Below are 26,790 nucleotides of genomic sequence, written 5' to 3'. Positions count from 1 at the left end.
CATTGACGATACTACACTTGAATAATGCAATTTGTGAGGATGACCCGGTGGAATCCCAGGGAGAGCAAGGAAGGATTATATATCAAAAGACTAAGCTAACACTTTTTAGGAGCCAAATGCCGACTTGTATGCCTCAGCTTTGGAAGCTTTGAAGAATTTTATTCGTACATCGACCTCATCGATGACTGCTGTGCCTAAGCCTCTTAAGTTTCTGCGTCCCCACTACCCTGCTCTAAGTGAGCTATATGACAAGTGGCCCAAAGGTGAATTACAGAACCAATTAGCAGATGTTCTATCAGTATTGGGTATGACATATTCTGGTGAAGGTAAATTGGAAAGTTTGAAATACCGTCTGCTTTCTGGTATTGATGATGTTGGCAGCTGGGGTCATGAGTATGTTCGTCACTTGGCCCTGGAGATCGGTGAAGAGTTTGGAACTCGATCTGAGAAGGAGGAATCTACTGATGATTTGTTAGATTTGTCTTTAAAGATTGTTCCATTTTTCTTGAAACACAATGCTGAGGCTGATGCTGTCGATTTACTGTTGGAAATTGAAGCTATTGACAGATTGACCGAGTTCGTTGATGCCAACACTTTCGGCAGAGTTTGTCTTTATATGGTCAGCTGTGTTCCTTTATTGGCACCTCCTGATGATCTTAACTTCCTCCACACTGCTTACGAAATCTATTTACGACATGGTCAACTGACTCAAGCCCTGGCATTAGCTATTCGTATTGATAATGAAGATCTTATCCGATCTGTCTTCAACGCAACTACTGACGAGCTCGTTCAACAACAATTAGCGTTCATTGTGGCCCGTCAGCAATACTGGTTTCAAGTTGACAACGAAGAAGTGCAAAAGTGCTTGTCAAACGTGTCATTGTCTGAGCATTTCTTGTACCTTGGTAAGGAATTGAACCTGTTGGACCCCAAGACTCCTGAAGACATTTACAAAAGTCATCTGGAACACTCTACTTTGGGTACTTCTACCGGAATTCTCGATTCCGCCAAACAGAACTTGGCTGCTGCGTTTGTCAATGCCTTTGTGAACTGTGGTTACGGTGCCGACAAACTCTTGATGAACGATGAGGAGTCTAATTCCTGGATTTACAAGACCAAGGGTCCTGGTATGGCATCTACAACCGCTTCAATTGGATCTCTTTTCCAATGGAACTTCGATAAGGGTCTCCAGCAGTTGGATAAATATACATATTCTTCTGAAGAGCAGATCAAGGCTGGTTCATTGTTGGGTATTGGTATTGTTAATGCTGGTGTACACGACGAGTCTGATCCTGCTTTTGCTCTATTGTCTGAATACGTTGACAATCCAAGTGTCCATTTGCGCGCCTCTGCTATTGTCGGTTTAGGATTGTCGTATGCTGGTTCTAGACGCGAGGACCTGGCTGAGTTGCTCTTGCCAATTGTTACCGACTCTGGTCTCACTATGCAATTGTCATCTTTGGCAGCTCTTTCTCTTGGTCACATTTTTGTTGGATCAGCTAATGGTGATATTTCTAGTAGCATCTTGCAAACTTTGCTTGAAAGAGACCACATTCAGCTCAGTGATAAGTGGACTAGATTCATGGCCCTTGGTCTAGCACTTTTGTATATGGGTAAATATGAAGATACTGAAGAAGTTCTTGAAACCCTCAAAGCTATTGATCATCCTATTTCACAGATTATTGAGGTTTTGCTGACTATATGCTCATACTCTGGAACTGGTAACGTTCTTCAAATCCAAAAGCTTTTGCAAGACTGTACCACACGTCCAGAACCTGAGAAGAAAGATAGCGATGCTGCTGAGCAACCACCAGCTGAGGGACAGACTGAAGAGCAACAACAACAGCAAGCTGATAAGGAGAAAGAAGAGGCTGAAGAGAAGGCTAAGCAAGAAAGTGTTTTCCAAGGATACTCTGTTCTTGGTTTAGCGGTAATTGCAATGGGTGAGGAAATTGGCCAAGACATGGTTCTCAGACACTTTGGACATTTAATGCATTACGGTGATGCCCATATCAGAAGAGCAGTGCCTTTGGCCATGGGTCTGGTTTCAGCATCTAATCCACAGATGAAGGTGTTTGATACTTTGTCCCGTTATTCTCACGATAGTGATTTGGATGTCGCTGTCAACTCTATTTGGGCCATGGGATTGGTCGGTGCTGGTACCAATAACGCCAGACTTGCTCAACTGTTGAGACAGCTGGCCATGTACTACTCGCGTGACCCAGACTCCCTATTCATGGTTCGTATTGCCCAAGGTTTAATCCACCTTGGTAAGGGTACTCTTACTGTGAATCCTTTCAACACTGATAGACAGATCCTTTCGCGAGTTTCTCTCGCTGGTCTTTTGACGGTGTCGGTAGCCCTCCTGGATCCTAAATCATTTATCCTATCCTCTGCTCATTCACTTTTGTACTTTGTTACAACTGCAGTTCGTCCTCGTATGTTGATTACACTCGACGAGAAGTTAGAGCCAATTAAGGTTAATGTCAGAGTTGGTCAAGCTGTTGACGTTGTCGGACAAGCTGGACGACCCAAGACTATTACTGGCTGGGTTACACATAGCACCCCCGTGCTTTTAGGTTATGGAGAAAGAGCTGAACTTGAAGACGACGAATATATCAGTCTTGCTAGTTCACTAGAAGGCGTAGTCATCTTGAAAAAAAACCATGATAGAATGGAAGTCGATGGTTGAAATACAACCTGTTCATCTATTTAATAGGTAGAATTTAATTCCATAATGATAATATTAATAAAATAACAAAAAAAAAAACAATACAAATATATGTCACATTAGTTCACTTTTATTTATAGGATTTTGGACGTTAAGCACATTACAGTTCTCCAGTAAGAATTGCTTCTGTGACGTAGTTGATATAATCTCTTCTTGATGCAAGTTTAACTCCAAATTGTTGCTCCAATTGGAGTCGGATACTCTTCTTAGTAACCATCATAAGGTCTGCTGTTCGCAGGATTTCTCGAACAGCATTGGTAATTTCTCCGTCAGAGGGAAGAATAGGAAGTTGAGGGGGTAAAGAATGTAGTTCATGTTCCTCCCCCCTGATTGATGGTGTAGCCGCGGCAGATCCGGCTGGAGTTCCACCAGAGCTTCTTTCAGTAGGTGCAATGCTTACATTGCCACCAGCTGGAGGAGCTGGAACGGAATATTGAGAGGCAGAGTATTGAGATCTCGCAATAGACATAGCATCAGGGGCATTTCTAGCTTCAGATGTTTGCCAAGCTTCAGCCTGGTATTCTTGCCATCTTCTCAAGGGAATTTCAGATGGGTCAAAAGTGCCCTCATCAGAAAGAACAACCTTAGTACCAGCTTTTTCACCATTAACAACACGAGTGTTACCCCACGAGAAATCATCCATGTGCCAGAAAGCGTACAATGGTAATGCCAATGAAAAGATAGGAATGGCCAGGATGTAAATGAGCATCCAACCAATCATCTCCCATCTTCTACGTAACAAGAAGATAAAAGCCTGCAATCCGTAAATCGCACCCAGCATAGCAATAGAGGTGATGGGAACACCGTCAGTCTTGGTGACCAACAAGTAGACCAGGTATGCCAAATAAGCAACAGTCACGGGTTGAATGATCGTACTGAACAAATCAACAACGACGATAAATCTCATACTAAAACAACAGAAACCACACATATTACCCATAGGAACCAGCTCGATCAGATTGTGAACCGTAGAGTTAATCCATCTACGACGTTGAGATAAGAACACAGACCAGGTATCAGGCGCAACAGTCCAGGCTTCAGCATGACGAGTAAACTTGGTCTTGTATCTAGGATTGTACTTCAATAACAAGGTTGTCAAATAACGATCTTCACCTAAGTGAAGCAAGTTCTTCATGTGCAAAGTATCAACTCTGTTCTCAGCATATCCTTTCACAACTGGGTGAGATACGAAAAGTGGCTTACCAGTTTCGTTATCATAAATACGATACATTGAGAAACAACCAGGAAGACAGGTGACACTACCAAATAAGGATTCAAATGCTTTTGCCAGATTGTGGGAAATATAATACTCGTAAACTTGAACCATAGTAACAATAGAACTCTTAGCATTAGACAGAGCGGTTTCACCACAAATGGCTTGAAGCTTTCTGTCATTTACCATCGAAGACACAAATTGACTAGCAGAGGTTGGGCCTACCATTGTATCAGCATCAACTTGCAGCAAATACTCATAATATGCAGGATTGACGCCAATAACATTCTGAATTTGGTGGTATAATTCCAATTCCAGAGGACTCATGGGCAAGTTGTAATGAACACGATTCAAGAATCTCATCAGCACCATCTGTGAATCACGCTTACCACGGTTACCAGGACGATTAATCTCGGTTGGCTTACCAACCTTTACTAGAACTAGATATGGAACAATGTGGCCATGAACCTCATACAATCCAGAATACACTTTACCCATATTATGCTGTTTGGCACCTTCACCCAAACTCTCAAAGCTCAAGGCAGGTGGGTCTACATCAGGAGGACAGCCCAGAATGTCGAGTACGATTCTAGGAGTAGGGCGCTCGTTACCAGCACCTACAATCATACCGTCACAAACGACGATCAAAAGTTTTCTCTTGTCATCGTATTGAGTGGCAGCCAAAGAATCAATAGCACGACGTAGTGATTCTTCATCCTCTGTATATGCAGGCACTTGGCAGATGAAGAATTTATCCAACTCATCAGGAATATGAGATTTACCAAATTGCAAAGCTGCCAAGAATTTAACCAAAATGATAAGAACAACAAAAATGGTAATCGCCAATAAAAAGTATCTTGCAAAAACACAACGGACTGAGTCTCTGGTGTCAAGTTTGCCAACCATGAATAGATTTCTGAGACATCTGTTCATTTCAACACGGGTCTCCTCACTCATGTCTAGCTCATTGAACCTCTTGGTAATATCAGTTCCAGAATACTGTTCGAACAGATTAACCAATCGTGAGTCCATAAAATGTGTGTCAACATCAGCAGGTACTTTCTTGCCATGTGGCGCTTTTGTGGTAACCTCGCCAGCGGTATAGCTTGAAAGATCATAAACATAACCATTCAAACTAGCCATGACATTCTTGTGTTGGGAAACAGTCTTACTTAGGACACTAGGAGTCATACCAATGTAAGCCTTTCTGAAATTGGCATTCAGGAATTGCATCTGTTGCAAATACCAATCAGGACGGTAATCACCAGTAAAGTATCTAAAATCGTGGTATACAGCATTGGCATCAGAAAAGTTACTTGTCTGTCCATAGACAACATATTCACTGATACTTCCATTAGTACCACGACAAACACCAGATACTGGAACAGGGAATATTGGACTAGAGTCACGACCACCATAATTGAGAATATCATCGGTAGAGACAACTTGAGGATAATGACTAGGGGCAAACGTTGTCAAGTCAAAGACTACACCCCGTACTTGAGTTAGCGTCTTGCCAGGGTTGAGCTTGGAGGAATATTGACTTAGCTCTTCAGTACTCATAACGTTTTGCAGGGGACAAATAAGGATGGGAAAACCAATCAAAAATACAACACAGAAAGCACAAGCAGCCCATATCATTAAGTTAATGGCAAACTTTTCCCTCCAGGCAGTACGAATATCTTTTCTGGGGATTCTGCCGAGAATCTTTATGAACCAATCGGGAATCCACCAAGTCCAGAGCCATACCAAGAACATCCATCTCTTCCTTGCTCCAGTTACTGCATACTGGTCGGTCTGATCCTGTTCAGATTCACCCATTTCCTTTGTTCGAATATATGCCTGGTTGTTAATCGACCTACCATCGTTGTACTTGAAGAGGTCCCCACCTATCGTGGCACCAGCAATGGATTTGGAATCTGGATCATAGTAGAAAGCATCATTATCAGCATAGCCCCTAGCAGCTGGAGTCAGATCAGCACCAGAGTCAATATATCTTTGAGCAGCAGACTGAGCAAAAGACATTTTGGGGTCTACAATTTGTAGCCATGCATGTTCGGATAAAAAGATACCAGTGAATCCATAACGGGCATCACGTTCTGGCCATGACAAAGAATGCATCATCTCAATAGCCTTTTCACGCTCGGTGACACCATCAGCGGTTTGAAGGAGATTTGAATTGTGACCCTCGCTAGCGGACATGGCGGTAATAAATTCATTGAAGGTCAAAAACACTCTGAAATCGGTTTGTTTAACGGCACGGGCAATTTCAGGCAATCCAAAAGCTTTAATTTGTTGACGAACACATCTAGCATCAAATGAATTAGAAAGTCTATGATCATTAGGTTTCAAACATATGACAAAATATGGGTTTGCACCTTCAAATGAATCCAGAAGACGGTCGATGGCAGAAATGAATTGACCACATCCATTGAGCTGTTTATTTTTACGATTAATCTTTTTCTCAGCATCCTGCTTTGTGTTCGCACCACTAGTTGTGTTTCTTCTCACTACTGAAGGAGCACGAAGAGGTTTAGACGAGAGATGAGCCTGTACAACCTCAGTACCGAATGTAGAGTCCACCACAGCACTAGAACCGAATATGCTTTTCAGGAAATCCGAGGAAGACGAGGAAGTGAACAAGGAAATAATATCTCCGGAAATGGATTCAGTATTGGAGCCAATAAGGTTGTCAACTTCATATTCAACTTCACCAGCGAAATGCCGAATGGAAAAGGATCTTCTTGCAGTCACAGTGTCAATAATACCACTCTTATCGTAACGTTGACGGAGAGTATGCATCAAAGCGCTGTCATCCTTTTCACGCCGAGAATAATCATCGATAACAGACAATAAACCCATTGTGGGTCTAAAAAGCATACGTACAGTATCGGAGTTATCAAAGTATTCAGCAGCAGGAACGGCAACTTCTTCACTGTCAAACTTCTCCAAAGGCTTCTCAAAATATGACTTTAACATGAAGTTGTAGAACATTTCGTTAGCAGAATTATGCAAAAGTTTGTCGAGGGTTGGTACAGAAGAGGAAATGGTGAAACCAGGGAAATCAACAACGGTGATAGTATTGTCAACCAGAGACTCGATCTCATTCTCGAAACCAGCGGTACTGCCACTTCTGCTCTCAGCCTGAGAAATTCGACTATTAATTTTTTCCATAATCCAGGAAAAGAGCAAAGTATATAAAGTTCTCGCCAATTCATCAGCGTTTTCTCTGGCACCCAATTGATCCAAGACCAAGGTAACACGATCCTTTTGGATTTTGACAGTCTTGTAACTAAGAGTGCTTTCCAAGATATGAGGACGGACACCTAAGAATCCGGCAATGCAGTTAAGGACATCAGTATTTGTCACCTCAATTGCAGCAGAACTCATACCATCAGCACCAGTTGATCTGAACATTAGTTGACCAATATGAAGAATAGCGGCGAGGATTTGACAAATATTGGCTATGTCAGCTCTAGTGAACTCCAAACTCTTCAAAGAGCTTCGCAGCTGCTTGAATCGCTGTCTATCATCGATTCCAACCCTAAGCTGTGAGTGATGGCCCAAATATCGGTATCTAGCGGTATTCAGATCAGAGAGTGCTAAATGTTCACGTTCAGTGTCCGAGATTCCGGCCATAAGCGAGTAGAAAACATGGTAGTTCCGTTCACCAGTGGGTACTTTGGTGATTCTAGATCTCTCGAGACGGTAATCGAGAATACTTGCACCAATCAAGGTAGCATCGGTACCATACTGGAATTCGAGGACGTTTCCAGCTCTAGACGAAGCTAAACTCTGAGCAGTTTTAGTAGTTGTGAAGGCTTGGAACACGAAATCTGCATTTTTGATTTTTGTAGATAGTGGGTTATTCGACAGAGCTGAGCCAGTTAGTTTTCCATATATACTTAGAGGAAGTAGATGATGTTGAACCAAATTTGTGGCAGAAAATGGCACAAACTCTCCGAACTTAGAAGATGTAGAAAGATCGACTCGAGCGTAGCGAGAGGAGCCACGGGGTCTGGGGCAGAGCCCCAGCCGCCGGAGGCAAAACAAAGTCATTGTAACTTACTCAACAGATGAGAGGTGACAGAAGAACGGAATTCGGATTTACCAGAGCCAGATTCACCAAGGAAAAGAACGATCTGACTTTCACCACGGATGCAGAGACGATTGTAGACACGGGCGGCAAGATCCTTGAACAATTGATCTTGGTTGATGTCGAAGGGGCTGAAGGTATTGAGGGCAATTAAGGTGCCACTGGAAATGGTGACAGACGGTAGACCCTGGTGGAATCTGGACGCGATGTGCGAGGTAAGACCATGATCAGTCAGACTGGCCACGGGGAGGACCGAGATGTCCGACGCCAGCGACTGTGGAGGCATTTCTCAGGAATCTGTAACAGTTAGAATAAGGTGACAAACAGATATAACATAGACCCTGAAAGAATACAGGATCTAAGGCACACAAACACGTACTAATAATGCAAATAAGTACCAAAAAATCGGCAAAAAGAGCTAGTTCGTGAGAACCAAAAGGTAAAAGTCGAAAAACTGAACAAAAATATTTTATCGTGAACAAACGTGCCAAGTAAACTGAGAAGCAGGAGAATAGTTAAACAAGAGATTATATCGCACTAGAAATGCGAAAAATAATAAAAAAGTTGAGAGTGGATACAGATACAAACCAACAAATATTGATAGCAAAATCAGGACGAAGTTCACTGGCGTTGTTTAGTCAGATACTCCATCAGCAGGTCGTGGGTCGATTCAAAAAAGTATGCTGTATGCTGTATGCCGGTAGTGGGCAGCTGGAAGTGAGTTTTGGCACCGTTTGTATACAAAAATAAACACATGTACAGTGAATGACAACAGCCGCGTTAGGACTAGTGTGATTTGCAGATACGGATATAGTGGTCGAGGTAGGTACAGTGTGAGGTTAGGGACAAAATGCTCAGGGGTAAGTCGAGCTGGGTGGGGCCGGTGGGCTGAGTATGGAAGAGAGAAATGAGGAGAGAGCAAATAAATTACTTAAAAAACAACAAGATAGCTATTAAGTGCAAAAAAACAGGATCAAAATATACAAAAATAAATAGAAATAACTAAATAGAAAGCGTTCCTGAACAGTCGGTTGAAATAATGCAATGCCGAATTGCACGGTAAGACCCAGCTAACAGAGCCAGAGCCTTCAAGACGAGTGAGAAAGCGAGCCGGAGAATAATCAGTGAGGACTGGCAGACAGGCTGTGCTGAGCAGATGGGACTATATATACTCTGAATCCAGACCAATTTCACTTTGATTACGCTCGCTACTTTTCGTCTAAAAGCGGCACCAACGAAGTGTCACTATGAAATAATTATATATATTTATATCCACTGGGCTGTACGGCCTCTAGCGAAAAAGCCTACTCCAATAATGTTAAACCCACCCGTCGCAGGCTCGCGAAGCGAGCACAACGGGGTCTGGGGCCGAGCCCCAGCCGCCGGAGGCAGGCCCAAAACCAGATTTGCTGGCTGTCAGGAGAGGACAGCGAGGGGCAATGTAATCCGCTGGGACGATGTTTCGGCGCCTGTGCATGTGTTTCGATGCAGCTATAATAAATCTTAATTAGCAGGGTGCGTTGCAGGTGTGGCTTTGTGTTTGAGATGGCCGACGCCCTGAACTGAAAAATTTGTTGCAGAACCGCAGCAAGTAATACAGAAAGACTCGCTCTCATTTCGGGAGAGGGTTTATGCTGCCAGTTCGGTTGTAAAGAACGATTGTGTTATTCTAACTAACGAGACCTTGTATCGGTATGTTCGGCAGACAGTGCTGTTTCAAGTTGTTAAGCTAAATTATTTACAAGCACGAGATCAAGGTACTACCCACCCCGTGTTGACCTCGTCGTTTCACAATGCTCACGCTGAAAACCGACTACCCTGTCACCTAAGTATATACCCCACAGCCCATGGACTTACGAGCTTAGTCTATAGTTGATATCATATACAAAGATACTTTCAGTAAACCTAACTAAGGTATAATATGAAAATGCTGGGCAGCGAAAAATCTGATCTAATTTAAGCAACACTGAAGATCGGCCAATAGCCGTACTACACGGTTGCATGATAACGTGCCTCGGTCGCTCAGTAACGCGTAAGTCTGCACCTTAGTCAGGTCCAAGGCCGTTGAAGCGAAAAAAATATTATCTGGTCAAACGATTGATGTGACGACAAATTATTCAACGCGCCGGTTGAGCCGACAAGCAACACGATTACATACCGTCACACAACGAACCCACCCTCGCTTTCACCCCATCCCCACTTTCAACAGGATTTCCTGTTTACTTTCCTAATCAGCCTAATCAGCTATCTAACTCGAGCAGCTCGACCTGGAATTTCCTTTTTCGAAGCCAAAACAACAACACCCCACATTGCTTTTTCCAGCGCACCCCTGCCCCTCACCGGCGATCCTCGTTTTTCCGATGCCAACCCTCGTCCCCTGAAAACCTTGCTTGTGAGGGGGGTTTTCGCTGCCTCCGGCGGCTGGGGCGCTGCCCCAGACCCCGTTGTGCTCGCTTCTCGAGCGACGTAGCGGTCCCGGATGTTCGACTCGAGCGGAGCGAGAGGAGCCACGGGGTCTGGGGCAGAGCCCCAGCCGCCGGAGGCAATCGGCCCCTTTCGTGACCCGTTTCCACGGGCATCCGGAGAATTCAGGCCTGTTTATTTTGGAAGCCAGTGCAGGTGGTGAACGGGCTGGATGGGCCTAAACTCCCAACCCCCGCTGGAGTTGATGCGGGTGCTGGTGCTGGTGTGGTGGTGCGGGTGCCAGCCTTGCGAGCGGTGTGATCCATTGAGGCCGTGGCTAAAAATAATCTGCCGGGCTGCAGCTGGACAGGCTGACAGACTGGAAAGACAGTAACGGAAAACACATTTGGCGGTTCACTTACACTACCTTTCGTTTGGCATTGGCTACCCTGGGACATTTTCACTAATATTTCGTGCTCCAGCTTTCTTCGAACAGTGAAGTGATATTTGATTTTGGGCTTTATTTTATCACCAGAGCCAATCTTATTCGAATCACTGGTACTAGCTTAGCCAGAGGCGTAGCAGCTGTTTGTTATTTTTCTAGCATTTTTGTTTACATTAGCGTGGTCTTCGTTTATTAGCACATTGGACATCCAGATCAACCGGCCGCCCTGTGCAACGCTCATTGTAACACTCGTTTTCATCGTTTGGGCAATAATCATAGACTGAGTTTTTGATATCGTTCTTTTGAAAGAAAGTGAAGAACTGACTTGGATATTTTTTTTCTGACTCCCTTGTAGTGCATTCAAAAAACTACATGGATATACGGGAGAATCACGACATCTGAGTAATACCATCATTCACTCGTTCTTGGTTGATATTTTTGCTTAAGATCTTTGTATACTACATTGGCAAAGGTTATATATTAGGATAATGGACGTGCCACCACTTTCCAGTGCGAGCATTCCCATCTCGGCCTCGTCGCTTATTGCGACGCTGCATCAAACTTTCACACACGCCCAGTTCAAGTCGCTGCGTATTGACTCTTCATCCACCATCCTATTGGGTCCTAATGTCGAAGATTCTTTCGTGCTATCTGTCTGGGACCATGCCTACAGACGATGCGAGGATCAGGCTATACTGGTGATGTAAGTCTAGCCAGGGGACTATTTCCCAGTCGTCTAAGACTGGGTATAAACAAACCAGGGAATCACGACGCCCGACTCGAGCGAAGCGAGAGGAGCCACGGGGTCTGGGGCAGAGCCCCAGCTGCCGGAGGCAGACCTCCCCCCACCCCTCTATGAACGAGACAGTACTAACAACAAATTTAGGCCAGCACATCCAGCAGCATCGACAGGATTCTTTTCAGTGATTTCATCGTTTCCAAATGTAGATTCTGCAGTTTTACAGGCGTTGAACGTGCTGTCGCCTTTCATGACAGCGTTGACTCCACAAAATCTCTCAACGCGTTTCCATGACGGTCTGGGAGTCAAGTTCGAGCTAAATGCACGAGGTGATATCGTTAGCACTCGAATCCTTGTCCCAGAAAACCCGTTTAGTTCGCTAGACCAGCTGCTGAATCTACCGTCTAAGGAATCAAATAGAGTGTTTGATGTGTTTTACCACTTGCTCTTAAACGAGTCGTCTGAGACCAGAGGCACATATTTATCACTCAAAAGTTCGCCAGATCAGTATGATCTGCTTAAGAAATCAGGAACATATAAACTGCCAGACTGGGTTAACTTTTCCGATGACTATGCTCTGGCCAAGGACTGGAGCGATGCGTTAAGACAATGTGGATTCAAAGCGTCGACTTTGCGGGGCGTTTTGTCGACTTTGTCTGGTATCCTGCTGCTAGGTAACAGAGATCCAAATGATATCGCTGAAGGAGCTTCGTTAATTGGCATCGATCCTAAGACCCAGTCACGATACGCTCCTAGAGAACTTATCGTGTCTTCTTATATTGCATTGGTTAAGAATGTTGTTTCTGAGCTCAATGCCTTCCTGGCCAAGTTGGATAAGCCTAATGACAATAATGAGAATGAGGTTGTTTCGGTCGTTACTATTGCCGAATGTGCAGATGACCATCGAAAGGACGTTTTGAGAAATGTTTTCGACAACTCGATCGGTATTAATCAGGAGCTATTCGACGATGGTCTTAGCATCCCCAAATCTCCAGTGGCCGTCACCCGAGCTATTCAAAAAATGTCCACACAGACTACAAATAACTCAGTGACAAGGACAGTGGCTATGATTCCTAATTTTGAAGATATTCTCGATTCTTCATTATCTTATTTATCGTCGCGAAAACCATCGATCTCGCCTGATGAAGAGGAAAGTGCATTTGAAATAGCTGATCTCATTGCTCGTAACCGAATATGGGTGGCCCTTAATCTGACGTCATGTGGTGATGCTGCTGGATTGGCTGCTGATAGGTGGTCGAGTTCTGTGGTGTCTGCTCAAGTGCGAGAATTCTTTGTCACCGAGTGGGCACAGAAGCGTCGTCAAATCGATTTTACTGCCGATTTCGAGCCCTACGAGTTTATCGAGAGATATTCGGCGTTACTGCCACCTAATATTACTTTCAGTGACCTTGAGCACTGGGCAATTCATGATAAACGATGGGGTCATAATGATTTCGCCAAGGGTTCCAAGCGAATTTGGATTTCCGAAAGCGTATGGCGCGACCTGGAACTCGGATTAGATGGCTTGTCAGGAAATTCTCCTTATGTCAATGATTCTACTGATACATTTGGGCAGTCGTATCCCAGTGATGAGTATGTTGCATCTAATCCATTTGACCAAACTGAGAGACTATTGCCCATGCAGAACGTCGACCATGGATATAATAATGGTAGTCATGACATGACCGGATACAACAAGGAACTAAATCGCGCACCACAATACCAGCAAACTCCTGGAGGTGATATGGACCCGTCTGATGACGAACTAGACGATGCCGATTTTGATAACGACTATGGATTAAAAGAACGTGGTGGCGACATTGAGCATAACACGGCTGGTAGAATCACCAAGATCGAGAAAATGACAACCGAACGAAGAGTATGGGTTTTCTTTGTTTGGCTCTTTACTTTTTGGATCCCATCTCCATTTTTGAAGTACATTATGAGAATGAAACGTCCAGAGATTCGTATGGCCTGGAGAGAAAAGCTGCTACTCTGTTTCATTATCTTTCTCATCAATGCAGGTATTATCTTCTACATGATTTTCCTTGGAAAATTCGTGTGTTCTGACTATGATAAAGTTTGGAATAGTAAAGAGATTGCTACTCACCAGGGAGAAAATGATTTCTATGTCTCTATTCATGGTAATGTGTACGACTTGACCAAGTTTTACAAGATTCAACACTCTGACAGCTCTATTCAAACAACCCCCAGTCGCATGCTCGAATTTGCTGGTCAGGACTTATCTGATTACTTCCCTCCTCCTCTAACTGTAGCATGTCCAGCCCTTGTCACCGACGTTAGTATCTCACTGTCTTACAATGAAACGAAGTCACCCATCTCTAGTGGTTTGCACAATAGCGGAGCTTACCTGGTTCCTGCGAATAACACTGCTCTCCATAAATATACTTGGTACAACTCAGTATTTCAGCCCAAGATCAAGAACTACTACAAGGGTCGGGTTGTTGCGAAGAGAAACGATCTTCTCAAAACTGCTCAGGCGAATAACCAGTATACATTCATTCTCAACAATCAAATTTACGATGTAACCAACTATTTCTTGACAACAGCTATCTATCCGGATAATGATCCAGTCACAAAGCCTTGGAACTTTTTCAGTGACACTGTTGTTAACATGTTTGTTAACGGACAAGGACAAGACATCACTGAACAGTTTAATGGCGACCAGTTGGATGCTTTGACAAGACAAAACACTTTGCAGTGTCTTAACAATGCATTCCGTGCTGGTGAAGTCGATTTCAGAGATTCAGTACGTTGTCAAGTTGCCAATGTTATTTTGCTAGTATTCGCCGGTATTCTTACAAGTGTAACTCTTGTCAAATTCTTGGCTTCCATTCGATTCGGAAGTAAACGTGTTCCATCACCCCAGGATAAGTTTGTTCTCTGTCAAATTCCTATTTATACAGAAAGTGAAACCGATTTCAGACTGGCTGTTGATTCTTTAACAAACCTGAAGTACGACAACAGACGTAAGTTGCTGTTGCTCGTTTGTGATGGTATGATTGTGGGTGCTGGTAACGACAAGCCAACTCCTAATATTGTCCTCGATATGCTCGGAGTAGATGAAAGGGTCAACCCTCCTGCTTTGGCCTATGAGAGTATTGGAGAAGGTGCCAACCAGCTGAACTTTGCTAAAGTCTATTCAGGACTGTATGAGAATGAAGGGAATGTTGTTCCGTTTATCGTCGTTGTTAAGGTAGGAAGACCACAAGAGACAAGCAAGCCTGGTAACAGAGGTAAGCGTGATTCCCAAATTATGATCATGAGATTCCTTAACAAAGTGCACTATCAGAAGCCCATGTCACCACTTGAGCTTGAGCTGTTCCATCACATGACAAATATTATCGGTGTTGACCCTGAATTGTATGAATATATTTTCATGGTGGATGCCGATACATCTGTGGCTGAGGATTCCTTAACAAGACTTGTATCTGCTTGTGCAAATGACAGTCGCATTGCTGGAATCTGTGGTGAGACCGGATTGCAGAATGAGGAGAAGAGTTGGACAACAATGATTCAAGTTTACGAATATTTCATTTCACATCATCTTACTAAGCAATTTGAAAGTCTTTTCGGAAGTGTTACCTGTTTACCTGGTTGTTTCTCTTTGTATAGACTGAAGACAGCCAAGAAGTATGCTCCACTGTTTATTTCCAACGAAGTTATTAGGGACTATTCTATCATCAATGTTGATACTTTACACAAGAAGAATCTTTTCTCACTTGGTGAAGATCGTTACTTGACTACGCTGATGTCCAAATATTTCCCCAAGATGAAGTATTCTTTCATCCCAGATGCATACTGTCAGACCGCTGCTCCAGAAGACTTTTCTGTTTTACTTTCCCAAAGACGTAGATGGATTAACTCTACAGTACATAACTTGATGGAGTTGCTGAGATTAAATACCATGTGTGGTTTCGGCTTTTTCAGTATGAGAGGTGTCGTGTTTATCGACCTGATTGGGTAAGTACCATAAAGTCTCTAGTGGTTCGAAATGCTAGATGCGATACTAACAAATGTAGAACTGTCATGCTTCCATCTGTCGTTGTCTATCTTGCCTACTTGATTTATAGAATTGCTTCTCATAGCGGTCCCTTGCCTATTATCTCGATTGTACTTATCGGTGCAGTATACGGTATGCAGGCACTTGTGTTTATTCTCCGCAGACAATGGCAACATGTAAGTATAAGAATCTTTGGAAAAAGTCGTCTAATTTCTGACATTTACTAACGATTACATAGGTTGGATGGATGCTTATCTATATAGCTGCATACCCAGTTCACTCATTTTTGCTACCAATCTACTCATTTTGGAATATGGATAACTTCTCATGGGGTAACACCCGTATTGTCGTCGAAGAGAATGCTGGAAAGAGAAAACTCAAGGTTGACCCTAATGAGGTATTTGATCCACGAAGTGTTCCATTAGAATCATGGCAGTCTTATGCCAATAGAAACAACTTACCTGGCGAAGAAAGAAGAATTGTGTTTGATGACCGCAAGGGACGTGTCATCAATAATGTTGAATATACCGACTACGGGTATGACATGCAAGACCTGTCTGCCCGAAAGAGTGTCATGTTTGACGCAGCTACTGAGACTAGATCTACTAGACCATTCTCTCAATTTAGCATGGACATTAACAGAGTGGGCACTCCGACAACTGCTGTTGGTGGTGAAGCTAGAAGCTTGCGACTATCATTAGCACCTACAGAACTTTTGGATGACCAAGCTCAATTTGATGAGCATCGCGAAGTTCAAGTTCGGGAAACAATCAAGACGGTCTTGAGAGGTGCTGATCTTGACACTATGACCAAAAGACAACTTCGACAAAAGGTTGAGGACATTCTTGGAATGGACTTCGTTGGCAATAAGGTGGCTGCTGTGGATAGACTAATAGACGAAGAGCTTGAGAGCATGGAGAATGAAGAGTCAGAAATACCAGAACACCCACCAGCAGATTTAATTTCTACTGCCCCAGAAAATGAGGTCGTTAAAGATGGACCTCCCTCACCTAACATTCCATAGTCTCCTCGTCATTTCATTGAATAATTGTGTGCATCATATCTAAATCTATTGTACTGATATATATAAATAATTTATATTTTAGTTCTCATGATCGTCCACTTTAAGACCTGAGATGCAGGTACTTGATGAGCACGGGGAATCACGCAATGGCGCGAGCACATGCATATAAACAAGAAGACATATGCTTGACACTAGCTAACTCTTTTTTCAACTCAATTGACCCCGAAATGTCTGTTTTGACTTTGGCTCGTAAGACTCTTTTAACTTCTGCTAGACGCAGTCGTTCTGGTGCTCGAATTGTTGTTCCAGCTGTGAGACACTTTGCATTCAATGCTGCTGACCAGGTAAGTAGCAATTGATATATTTTCAGTAAGATTTCAATTGCTAACAAATCCAACTAGCCCAGAATTAGAATTGGATCCACTGCTCCTAATTTCAAAGCTTTGACTACTGACGGTGAAATTGACTTTCATGAATTCGTTGGAGATTCTTGGACGATTCTCTTTTCCCACCCTGCCGATTTCACTCCTGTCTGTACCACTGAATTAGGAGCTTTCGCTGCTTTGCAAGAGGAATTTACTAAGCGTAATGCCAAGCTTATTGGATTGAGTGCTGATGGTTTGGAGAGTCATGGCGAGTGGGTCAAGGATATTGAGGAGACTTCCACCTCTGGCAAGAAATTCGACTTCCCCATCATTGCCGATAAGGATCGCAATGTTGCTTTCTTGTATGATATGGTTGATGAGGAAGGTTTCAAGAACATTAACAGTGGTATGGCTATGACCATTCGTAATGTCTTCATCATCGATCCTAAGAAGAAGGTTCGTCTTTTTTTGGTTTACCCAGCCTCTACTGGCCGTAATACCGCTGAGGTCCTTCGTGTTTTAGATGCTTTGCAATTGGCTGACGGTCAAGGCATTGCTACCCCTGTTGACTGGGTCCCTGGCAAGGATGTTATCGTCCCCGTCAGTGTTAGCACTAGCGATGCTGCCAAGAAATTTGGTGAAGTTCGTGAAGTCAAGCCTTATTTGAGATTTGTTAAGCACAACGTCAAATCGAGTGTTTTGTCCTTGTTCGGTGGTCCTTCGTACTCTTCTTCCTCAAACTATACCACTTTTGCTTTGATTGCCGCAGGTGTCGGTGCTGCTCTTGTTGGATCCGAAGGTTTGAGTAAGGATTCTCGTGTTGCTGATCTTGAGAATGTCGTTGGCAAGTAAGTACACATATGAAGTAGATTCTCTTAAAGGCATCTATAGGAATAATAAATAACATTTCCATATAGATTGAATAGAGGAGAACCAGTTGATGTAAAAAAGGAACTCGGTACTGGTGATCTCCAGAAAGAGAAAGAATGGCAGGAGCTTATTACCGAGATGGAAACCAGCAAGGAATACTTTTTTCGCAAAGAACGAAAGCAAAGTGACTCGATTGACCATGATAAGCAATCCAAGTCAGAAGTATGACTTTTAACCTCACTACAGATATACCACTGAGTAGGTAAAATATGCGATATTGTCAATGTTTTTCCAGCTCCACATGAGCATGGTCCTTTGTTTTCGATCTCGATCCTCTATAAGTCTGCCTTTGTCAACCGGACTACTTCACATAGGCCGACATGCCCAGAACTGACCGAACTACAGTTTCAATGCTACAAGTCATATCTGCTCTAAAAGCTGCATATAATAAATTACAAGTTACAGTGGCTGCTGGAGCCTTCGTACAATCTCTTCATATATACACCAAGATATTCCTGCGCTAAGTGCCTTTCTTGATAAACGTAGTGAAAGTCCATCAAAAAACCTTATAAAACCATCTTCCTTAACCATTATCTTTGCAGCTTGGAAGAAGCCTTTGTATTTTACGGGGTTTAATTGAACTCTGGTCTTGATGGTGTCAAATGGACTGGTGATTGTAGTTGCAAGACCAGCAGAGAAAAATGCTGAGGATGAATTCATAATGGCCGCAGTTACTGTGGATCTGCGTTCGGTAGAAGGAAACAGGTTATTTACAATTTCTTTTGACTTTTCGTAAAACAGAACGTAAAGTCCAGCGTAAGGAGCATCCCTCGCAAAAGTGGCTCCATATCCATAAAAATACCCCCGCACTCCGTGATTTCTATATACAGATTGAACTGCATTCCACATTGATGTATAATTGTACATAGATGACTCGTAGCGTACTTTAATGACAGTAATAGGCATGGTCATGAATCCAACAACTCCTCTTACAAAAGCTCCACTAGCAAGATTTTCGTACATGCCAAGTTTTGGCAAGCTCGAGCTATCACCAAGACCAGCATTTCCTGCTTTAGAAGTTGTATCCTTGTCGTGATCTTGTAAAAGTTTATTGTAATTTCGTTGTTGTAGATATGCACGGGTAGAATTGAGGGTGGTAAAATACAAACCGCTTCCAATGGACATTCGCAGCGCTGATGGCACGGTTCCTCTCCATAATGCACGAAAAGACGTTAGCTCCTTAAATGCTGAGGTTATAGTGGCTTCGCCCGACTGCTGGACTCTAGTTTTTAACAAATCTAGTGGCTGAAGTAGGATAGAAGAGGTGATGCCGCTGGCAAATCCGGCATATAAGTGAGATGTTGGGCTCGCTTTCCGCAGAGGTTTATCTTTTGGTTTAGTATCCGGTTCTGTAGAAGAAGAGTCATCTTTGCTAATTGATAATGGTTTTGAGCATGATTTCGATGGTAACGGGGTCTTTATAGCGGTAATTTGCTGTGGCTGCGGGGTAGAGTCTGACATTGTCGGACTATGACAATTGAGAGAGACTAGAACAAAAAACAACCGTCACTATAATTGACAACGGTCTAGGTTCCAATAAACAAAAAAATATTAATTTCTATTCAAAAAGATGGTAGTAGAGCAATAAATAATCGGAGGTTGAATTAGCAATGAATTGATTGGAACCAGAGACTGAGAATTGATCCCGGCTGCGAGCCCCGTACATGCACAAAACCAGCCGTTCTCCGAGATAGATTTATGCAGGTGCCAATACTGTACAGCGCTTATCAGACCCGGGATCACCCATATGTGTTTGCTAGAAATACGAATCCTGGACAATTCATCCGTGGCGGAGTTGCGTCACCAGATCCCATGTTCCTCGTCCCTTTAGTAATGTAGTAGACTACGGTGTACCTCTAAAGTATATTCTCTATTATTTACAATGACTTAAATATAATAAATAAATAAGGTATGCAAGGGTGCTAGCAAGAAGTGGCAATGTCGTCTAATATCGTTTGTAGTGCAAGTCTGTTGAGATTCAATTCTGGCTCCTCCGATACACATATATCTTGGTGTAGCATAATGGCAGCAATTATTCCATCAAAAGTAAATATCTTCACTCTCCAATCAGCCTGCTCAGATGATGCAACAATGACCTTCTGAGCAGAAAAGTATTTTGCAGTGATATTATTGGACTTGCTTACGCTAAAATTATCGCCCCCGTTTTTATGCGACGCAGCTGACCTGGCCTGTTTTAGATACTCGTCTATAACGAGTTTATCAATGGAGTCATTGGATTCCTTATCCACTTCCACTTGGGATATGTCAACAGCACCCACCAGCCCTGCACCAATTCCTTTAATATAAGATTCTTTGATCGCCCACCGAATAGCTAAAGATATACCCGATAAAAGGGTTCTATCGATGTCTGAAATACCAATATTAATTGACGACGCAGCCTTGATGGCCAGTAATTCGTCTGGAGTTGAAACCATTGGTGCGAATTCATCCATCCATTCAGCTGATTGTAGTGATGGCGGATCTGTCAGATCAATTCCAAGAACAGGACAGTCTGTTTGCGCTTGAATTGATTTTTCTAGCCTTTCAGAACAATTTTTGGATCTGACAATATGTGCTATAATCACACGACCCGAAACAGTGCTGATATTGAAGTCAATTACATAATCTGATTCTGGAGAACTCCTGAAATAAGGCCTCCCAAATTTACCAGAATGAAATCGAATATCTTTGAGAAAAGACAATTTGGTCCCTTTATCTTTTTCTTGAACAAACTTCCACACCAAATGACGCTGGAGCAGATGCGATGCTAATGACATTTTTGCGTCATCAATGAACTTTAGCTTGGTAACTCGCATTTGTACATTATCAGGTAGCAACCTGAGAGCATACTGAAATGACTCTCGGTCATTCCATATCTGTCTTACGTCGATATACGAAATATTGACGCGATTATCCATGAGTAAACCCCAGGCGATTAAAAATCACAAGCAGAGCAACAATGACTAAGCCTCTATCCAAGTTTGAGAACAAGCCGTATATTCATTCATTCACCGCCGCACCCGTTGAGATGATAACTTCGAAATATCTATAAGATCTATCTGAGTCATATAGTATACTCTGTGGGGGTCGATTCCCGTTCAACCGCTAAAGGTTAGAGTCAGCGATCATGTCGAGTCACCTTGTCGAGTTTTCTGCAAGATTTATAATCTCTTAGCAAATTCATGCTGGTTGCGTAATCTTTTAATTTTTTTAGATGCATAACCGTAGTAGCGAGGCAGATCAGACGCAAGGCAATATGTGGGGATTTACGCAGGGTCCTGTTTTCTGGCGGAACAGTGCCCCCATATATGACTAACTAGCCATGTTTTATATTTCAAAACACCTACTGAAACTAATATAAATTGCCCTAATCAGACCAAATACTATTGTAATAAATCAAAAAATTCAACTACCATCTATCAATAGAATCAAACAATCGTTTGACTATTTGTTCTTCTTCTTTTGAAATTTAAGTGCACAGTTAAATTGTACAATTCTTCCTACTTACATTTTCTGAACTAATAATAATTGGAAACTACCCAAAAATGTCTCCATATCAGGAATCACTTTCCCCCGCCAAATCTACTGCTTCCCAGGTGTCGTTGGCGGCCAAAAAAGGGCTCAAAAAGGTATTACAAGGGTCTTTGAACGTGCTCTGCGGTAGTGCTATAAACGATAAGAATTTGCGAGAATATTATATCAGATGATTAAATGGAACCGCTAGGTTTAATGCTATGATTTTTTTTGTTTTATTTATTTTTTAATGTTCTCTATTTATTTCAATCAATTGTATGACTACCGTTGAAATAGTTACGTGACGAGTTTTAACAGGAACCGTGCTTCACAATTGTCGTGTCATGCCCCATGTTTACATGGCATTAACTTCGCGTTAATTGCGTGACACATCTTGTTCGACATGTTTTCCCGAGTGTACCCGGTCCTCCGATCGGCACATAACCACAAGAATAACTGTCGTGCTTGCTCTTGTAACCTATTCGAGCTTGTTTTTAGTTGATGAAAACTAGCTTAGAATTCCTCACTGCTACAACAAAGTCTAACTAGAATCCAGGTTGGTCACTCTGATACGACTGGTATGCCAAACTCGCGTTGCCTTGCTGTACACTGATTAACAAATCGCCAAGGAAAAACGTGGGCGGCACTTTAAATCACGACATTCTTCTAACGTTAACAGAGACCGGGTTAAAGTATTATTCTGTATAAGATCTACTATTGTTGAAGATTTTTCATGCAGACTTAGGAGCTTAAACATAAATATTGACATAAACAGTAATTTTTAACTGCTACGTCCGTTTCCGATCGTTTCAGAGCCTATTGTTACTATTGAGTTGCTTAAAATAGTACTCAAAACTCAAAACCGTTGCGCGGCTGGTAACCTTTCCGAAGATCATCATGCAAATTTGCCGGCATATGATGCCGGTTATCGATGGCTGTTCCGGAAAAATTCGCATGGCTGTATAACCAACATGATCAGATATGTAAAAGATGTAACATGCGTTTTGAACCGAGTAAAAAGTCTGCCCACCCGGTTCATTTTTCAAACACTATATAAGTGAGCCTAATATCTCATTGGAATCACTTTCTAATCATCTACAAACAAAACTTTTACTGTTCTCTACAACATCACAAACCAAAACAACTACAAAACCAATAACACACAAAATGTCTGCCAACTTTGACGAATCTCTTGCCCCTGCCAAGTCTACTGCTTCTCAAGTCTCCATTGTTGCTAAGAAGGGTATCAAGAAGCTCTTGAATGCCGTTGTCATTGTTGTTTGTGGCAACGCCATCAATGACGAGAACTTGCACTACTACAAATAAGACTACAACTGTCAAATGGTCCTTTTAAAAGGCTCTTTTTCATTCAAAAGGCGTATGCCACTATTTATTAATTATTTATTGATTTTTTTTATTTGTATAATATGCACGTTCTAATATATTAACTAATCTTCTGAAATAATCTTGAGAAGGATATTTGCTCGGGTATTTGCATATATGCGTCAAAGAGCTTATGCTCCTAGACTCTCCGCATTAGCCGAGGCATTCAATGTTCCGATGGGAGAAATCATGCAGCGTACCTTCTCCACATTTTCCATATTCTCCTTCTTCTTAGATTACAGTGGTGAACTACGTGTCTCTTTCTTTACTATTCAAAGCAAAAGTGTATTCAGAAAAGAAGCGCTAAGATGAGAGAAGAGCTAGTAAGGTCGGCGGTATCGTTTTTGAATGATCCTCAGGTAGCTGACGCAACACTTGCCAAACGAATCGAATTTTTGGAATCTAAGGGCTTGACAAAAGAAGAGGTAGAGGAAGCTCTGACACAAGCCACTAATGGTAACAGCTCCCCGAAAAGTCCTTCCTCCCTTGCATCAGTTCCTATAACAGGAGTCAATTCCACCACCGTGAAAACTGCTTATTTGAATCAACCTCATATTCCTCCACTGTCTCTTCCGCCTCCAGTCCCTAAGCGAGACTGGAAAGATTATTTTGTAATGGCTACAGTTAGTGCAGGTGTTGCTTATGGACTTTATGAGGTGACAAGAAGATATGTGCTGCCATTGATTCTACCTCCAACTCCAAGTTCTCTTGAGTCGGATAAAGAAGCTTTGGAAGCAGAGTTCACTCGTGCAGAGAGCCTTTTGGAGCAGCTTCATAAAGATACAGAGGAAATTAAGGAAGCGGAGTTGCAGCGTAAAGAACAATTTACAACAGTTCTACAAGAAGCGCAAGATGCTATTGAGACGGTTAAGGGACAATCACAGCAAATCGAGGCTGATATGAAGCTCATTAAAACTCAAGTAGACACTATCAAGGATACATTACCAAAATCTCTAGAGAAGAACAGAGATCAACAAGACAAGGCATTGCTGGAAATTCAAGAAGAGCTCAAATCTCTCAAACAGCTGATCACAAATCGCTTGAAAAGTTCGAGCTTGCCTGCCAGCTTACCTCCTGCATCTTCTGTCCCTTCAACTATTCCAAAATTCGCTGCTTCTTCAGTCTCATCTACTTCTGGTCCCTCTCCCTCTTCTACTTCTACTAATGAAGGTTCTACTTCGTTGCCTGTCTTGGGTACCAATTCTTCGATAGTTTCTCCTTTTTCCAAGCCTTCAGTACCTTATTCTGAGCAAACATCACCTGCTACTTCATCTACTACTCCCACACCCAAGCCTGGTCTTCCCGCTTGGCAAGTGGCTGCGGCCTCAAAGTATTCTGAGAACGAGGCGGCTTCCTAAATTATTCTAATATGTATCATGTTTTATGAATGTCTGCTTCATTCGCTGCCTCCGGTAGCGAGATACTTACAATTGATCTCAGCCTGAAGGGAAACAGATTTCACCTATACGTTTGTGTATAAATCTTCGTTGTTAAGTCAGGTATCAACGATAGTTAGGGCTTTGTTCACACTTCAGAACATTTATAGCCTGTAGTTGCCCTATATAGCTAACATGTGTATATATTGTGATCAAGTCACTTTTTCGACGCCATCATTACTTTACGATTACTAACAAGTTGTATACTATATAATCTCATGCGATAGCAAGTTAATATTATGATGTACCAAACTGGGAGTCTGTATTGGCATTTGAATGTGCACAGTACTGTTCGTAGCTATGTCAGGTTGTGCAGGCCATATATCCATACCACCCCTAACCAGTCCATGTGCAGTAAGACTCTCATCGATAATGCCAGACATCAGTAGTCTGCCTCGCATTTCGTAACCATCAAATGAAACCGCTGGTACCATGTAGTTCGCTAAGTTCATTAGACAGGGATATAACTGTTGATATATAGTCTGATTGAAATAATACCCGGTCACGTTAGCGACAGTGAATAAGCTATATTCAGCTGGTATGAAGTAATAAAACTGATGGTCAATATCTCGAATGCAGTCTAGCGCGACATCAAGTGCAGTATAGTTAAAAGAACGGCATAGACAAAATGGGACTATTGCTAAGAACACATATAGTAAGAAAATCATAGTGGTGAAACAAATGTTGAATGATAAATTAACTACTAAGTTTTTGATAAGAGAACTATTTCAATCTGGGAAAGTAGGGTAAATCGTAAAAAGTGAAAAGTACTAAAACTGTTGATGGAAGACGACGACGACTCCTCGATTGATTACTCTCAGCATGATCCAGGCCCACCTGGTGACTCTGTAGAGCCAATTCCGGGAGAAAACGACCAAGATTAAAATATCATAAGTCATTTTGATATCTTAATGGGGAATTCAGTGGCGTCAAAAATACTGAATTCAAAAAAGCCAAAGTAAACAGCCTGTAATCAGGCAAAAAAGCGAGCAGTCCTCCTGGTAATGTGTAAATGATGGGATTTGAAATTATTTGAATTGTATTAATTATGTATAGTATAGGACTTTAAACAAGATTTATTATTATTATTTCCCTGGTAGTGCGGAGCTCCGCTGCCACAGTCGGTGGCACCGCATATTCATTTTTCTTTGGTAGGGTTCAGACTCCGCAACACGAAATTATACTTTCATATAGTGTACATAGTAATTTTGTGGATTCTATGCTAAGTTTATTCCCAATAGAGAATTTTTTTAGGGACCTCTCCAACAAGAACTCAGAACAAATCCGTCTGTTAATATTTCAATGAGTTTCAATTTCAATAAGTGCCTTGCTAGCTCAATCGGTAGAGCGTGTGACTCTTAAACCTCATACGAGATAAAAGTCATCACAAGGTTGTGGGTTCGACCCCCACGTAGGGCTTCTTTTTTGTTAATAACTTAATTTTCTTAATTTTTTTCCTTATATAACTTTCGAAGTACAGTTGCAACAATATACAAAAAATCATTTATTACCAATTGCTCATATACAATTAAATATATAGATTAGTCCAGGTCATGTCAACTACTTTTCACCTGCTCAATCAAAAAGTCATAGTTTATGCTACGAAAAACCGGCCACGCCAAACATAAAGAAAAAAAAACATCAAAAACATCAACACATACGATACCGATAGTAATGTACATCATCCCTTGATAAATGCAATATCCAAGACCTTTTAGGAAAAAGAGGGAAACATAAAGATAAGAAAAAAATCAAAACAAAATAGACAAACCTAGAAAACAAATAAATCAAAACCAATCATAAAACAATAAAACCGAGGGCAAATTAATTTAACTCAAAGTGAGTTGAAAATAAATCAAAGAAAAACAATAGTGTGAATGAAACAAGACCAGTATTGAGCGGTGAGTGCATAGAAGAACAGCTGGATTCAACAAAAGACAACATAAATGAAAGCAAAACAAATGAGGGGTTCATAACAATATCAGTTAAGCAAAACCATAAACTATTAGCAGTTACTATTCCCTATTAACCCCATACAGAAGTAGCAGTCAGTCCAGTGGGTTTGCCCCAAACCTTGGACCATCCTAAAGCTGTATTGGCTGATGCTACTCCTGAACTGAAAGACTCGTTCTTAGCTGAATTGAATAGAACTTGTTCAGACCCAGCTAATGAACTACCGTTGGACATGTTAAATATTCCAACTGGCGATCCTGTCGAGGTGGTATTAGGAGTGATCTCTGGAGAAACTGACTGGGGGCGCATTTCTGATCCAGTTGCTCTGCCTGGGCTGTTGCCAATAGCAGTAGAAACCGGAGCAAATGGATCAAATTTAAGCTTTGGGGAAATACTACGAGATCCGGTAACTGAAATAGAAGCGGCCCTTTGAGGAGGCCAATTAGATGAACTACCGTTGTTTCCATTGGTAAATCCGCCTGAGACACCATAACTTCCAGTTTGAACATTACCAGAAAAACCGCTAGGGATAGAA

General features: G+C 42.1%; 8 protein-coding genes and 1 non-coding gene across 9 annotated transcripts; 6 read left to right on the top strand and 3 right to left on the bottom strand.

The window, feature by feature from the left end:
• Nucleotides 1-181: 181 nt before the first annotated feature.
• Nucleotides 182-2,692, top strand: RPN1 (proteasome regulatory particle base subunit RPN1; the record flags this gene model as incomplete). The annotated part of the gene is made up of 1 exon (XM_018878275.1): nt 182-2,692. The coding sequence occupies one exon, from the start codon at nt 182-184 to the stop codon at nt 2,690-2,692; it is 2,511 nt and encodes an 836-aa protein (XP_018734271.1).
• A 139-nt stretch (nt 2,693-2,831) lies between these two features.
• Nucleotides 2,832-8,003, bottom strand: CHS3 (chitin synthase CHS3; the record flags this gene model as incomplete). The annotated part of the gene is made up of 1 exon (XM_018878167.1): nt 2,832-8,003. The coding sequence occupies one exon, from the start codon at nt 8,001-8,003 to the stop codon at nt 2,832-2,834; it is 5,172 nt and encodes a 1,723-aa protein (XP_018734270.1).
• Nucleotides 8,004-11,877: 3,874 nt separating this feature from the next.
• CHS3 (chitin synthase CHS3) lies at nt 11,878-15,615 on the top strand (the record flags this gene model as incomplete). Its single annotated transcript, XM_018878056.1, has 1 exon — nt 11,878-15,615. The coding sequence occupies one exon, from the start codon at nt 11,878-11,880 to the stop codon at nt 15,613-15,615; it is 3,738 nt and encodes a 1,245-aa protein (XP_018734269.1).
• Nucleotides 15,616-15,964: 349 nt separating this feature from the next.
• Nucleotides 15,965-16,675, top strand: AWJ20_11 (chitin synthase 6; the record flags this gene model as incomplete). The annotated part of the gene is made up of 1 exon (XM_018877953.1): nt 15,965-16,675. One exon carries the CDS (start codon nt 15,965-15,967, stop codon nt 16,673-16,675), a length of 711 nt encoding a protein of 236 aa, XP_018734268.1.
• A 125-nt stretch (nt 16,676-16,800) lies between these two features.
• PRX1 (Prx1p) lies at nt 16,801-17,892 on the top strand (the record flags this gene model as incomplete). Its single annotated transcript, XM_018877846.1, has 2 exons — nt 16,801-17,019; nt 17,077-17,892. The coding sequence occupies 2 exons, from the start codon at nt 16,801-16,803 to the stop codon at nt 17,890-17,892; spliced, it is 1,035 nt and encodes a 344-aa protein (XP_018734267.1).
• Nucleotides 17,893-18,369: 477 nt separating this feature from the next.
• Nucleotides 18,370-19,431, bottom strand: AWJ20_9 (uncharacterized protein; the record flags this gene model as incomplete). The annotated part of the gene is made up of 1 exon (XM_018882870.1): nt 18,370-19,431. The coding sequence occupies one exon, from the start codon at nt 19,429-19,431 to the stop codon at nt 18,370-18,372; it is 1,062 nt and encodes a 353-aa protein (XP_018734266.1).
• Nucleotides 19,432-19,892: 461 nt separating this feature from the next.
• On the bottom strand, nt 19,893-20,786 carry lys7 (alpha-aminoadipate reductase phosphopantetheinyl transferase Lys7; the record flags this gene model as incomplete). Its single annotated transcript, XM_018882764.1, has 1 exon — nt 19,893-20,786. The coding sequence occupies one exon, from the start codon at nt 20,784-20,786 to the stop codon at nt 19,893-19,895; it is 894 nt and encodes a 297-aa protein (XP_018734265.1).
• Nucleotides 20,787-23,174: 2,388 nt separating this feature from the next.
• On the top strand, nt 23,175-24,224 carry PEX14 (Pex14p; the record flags this gene model as incomplete). Its single annotated transcript, XM_018882654.1, has 1 exon — nt 23,175-24,224. The coding sequence occupies one exon, from the start codon at nt 23,175-23,177 to the stop codon at nt 24,222-24,224; it is 1,050 nt and encodes a 349-aa protein (XP_018734264.1).
• Nucleotides 24,225-25,626: 1,402 nt separating this feature from the next.
• AWJ20_6 lies at nt 25,627-25,721 on the top strand (the record flags this gene model as incomplete). The annotated part of the gene is made up of 1 exon: nt 25,627-25,721. It is a non-coding gene; the product is annotated as a tRNA-Lys (tRNA).
• Nucleotides 25,722-26,790: the final 1,069 nt, after the last annotated feature.

The sequence above is a fragment of the Sugiyamaella lignohabitans genome, chromosome A (genome assembly GCF_001640025.1).
Source record: "Sugiyamaella lignohabitans strain CBS 10342 chromosome A, complete sequence".
Taxonomy (NCBI): Eukaryota; Fungi; Ascomycota; class Dipodascomycetes; order Dipodascales; family Trichomonascaceae; genus Sugiyamaella; species Sugiyamaella lignohabitans.
The sequence above is the reverse complement of the archived record's forward strand: the minus strand, read 5'-3'. Positions and strand labels throughout refer to the sequence as shown.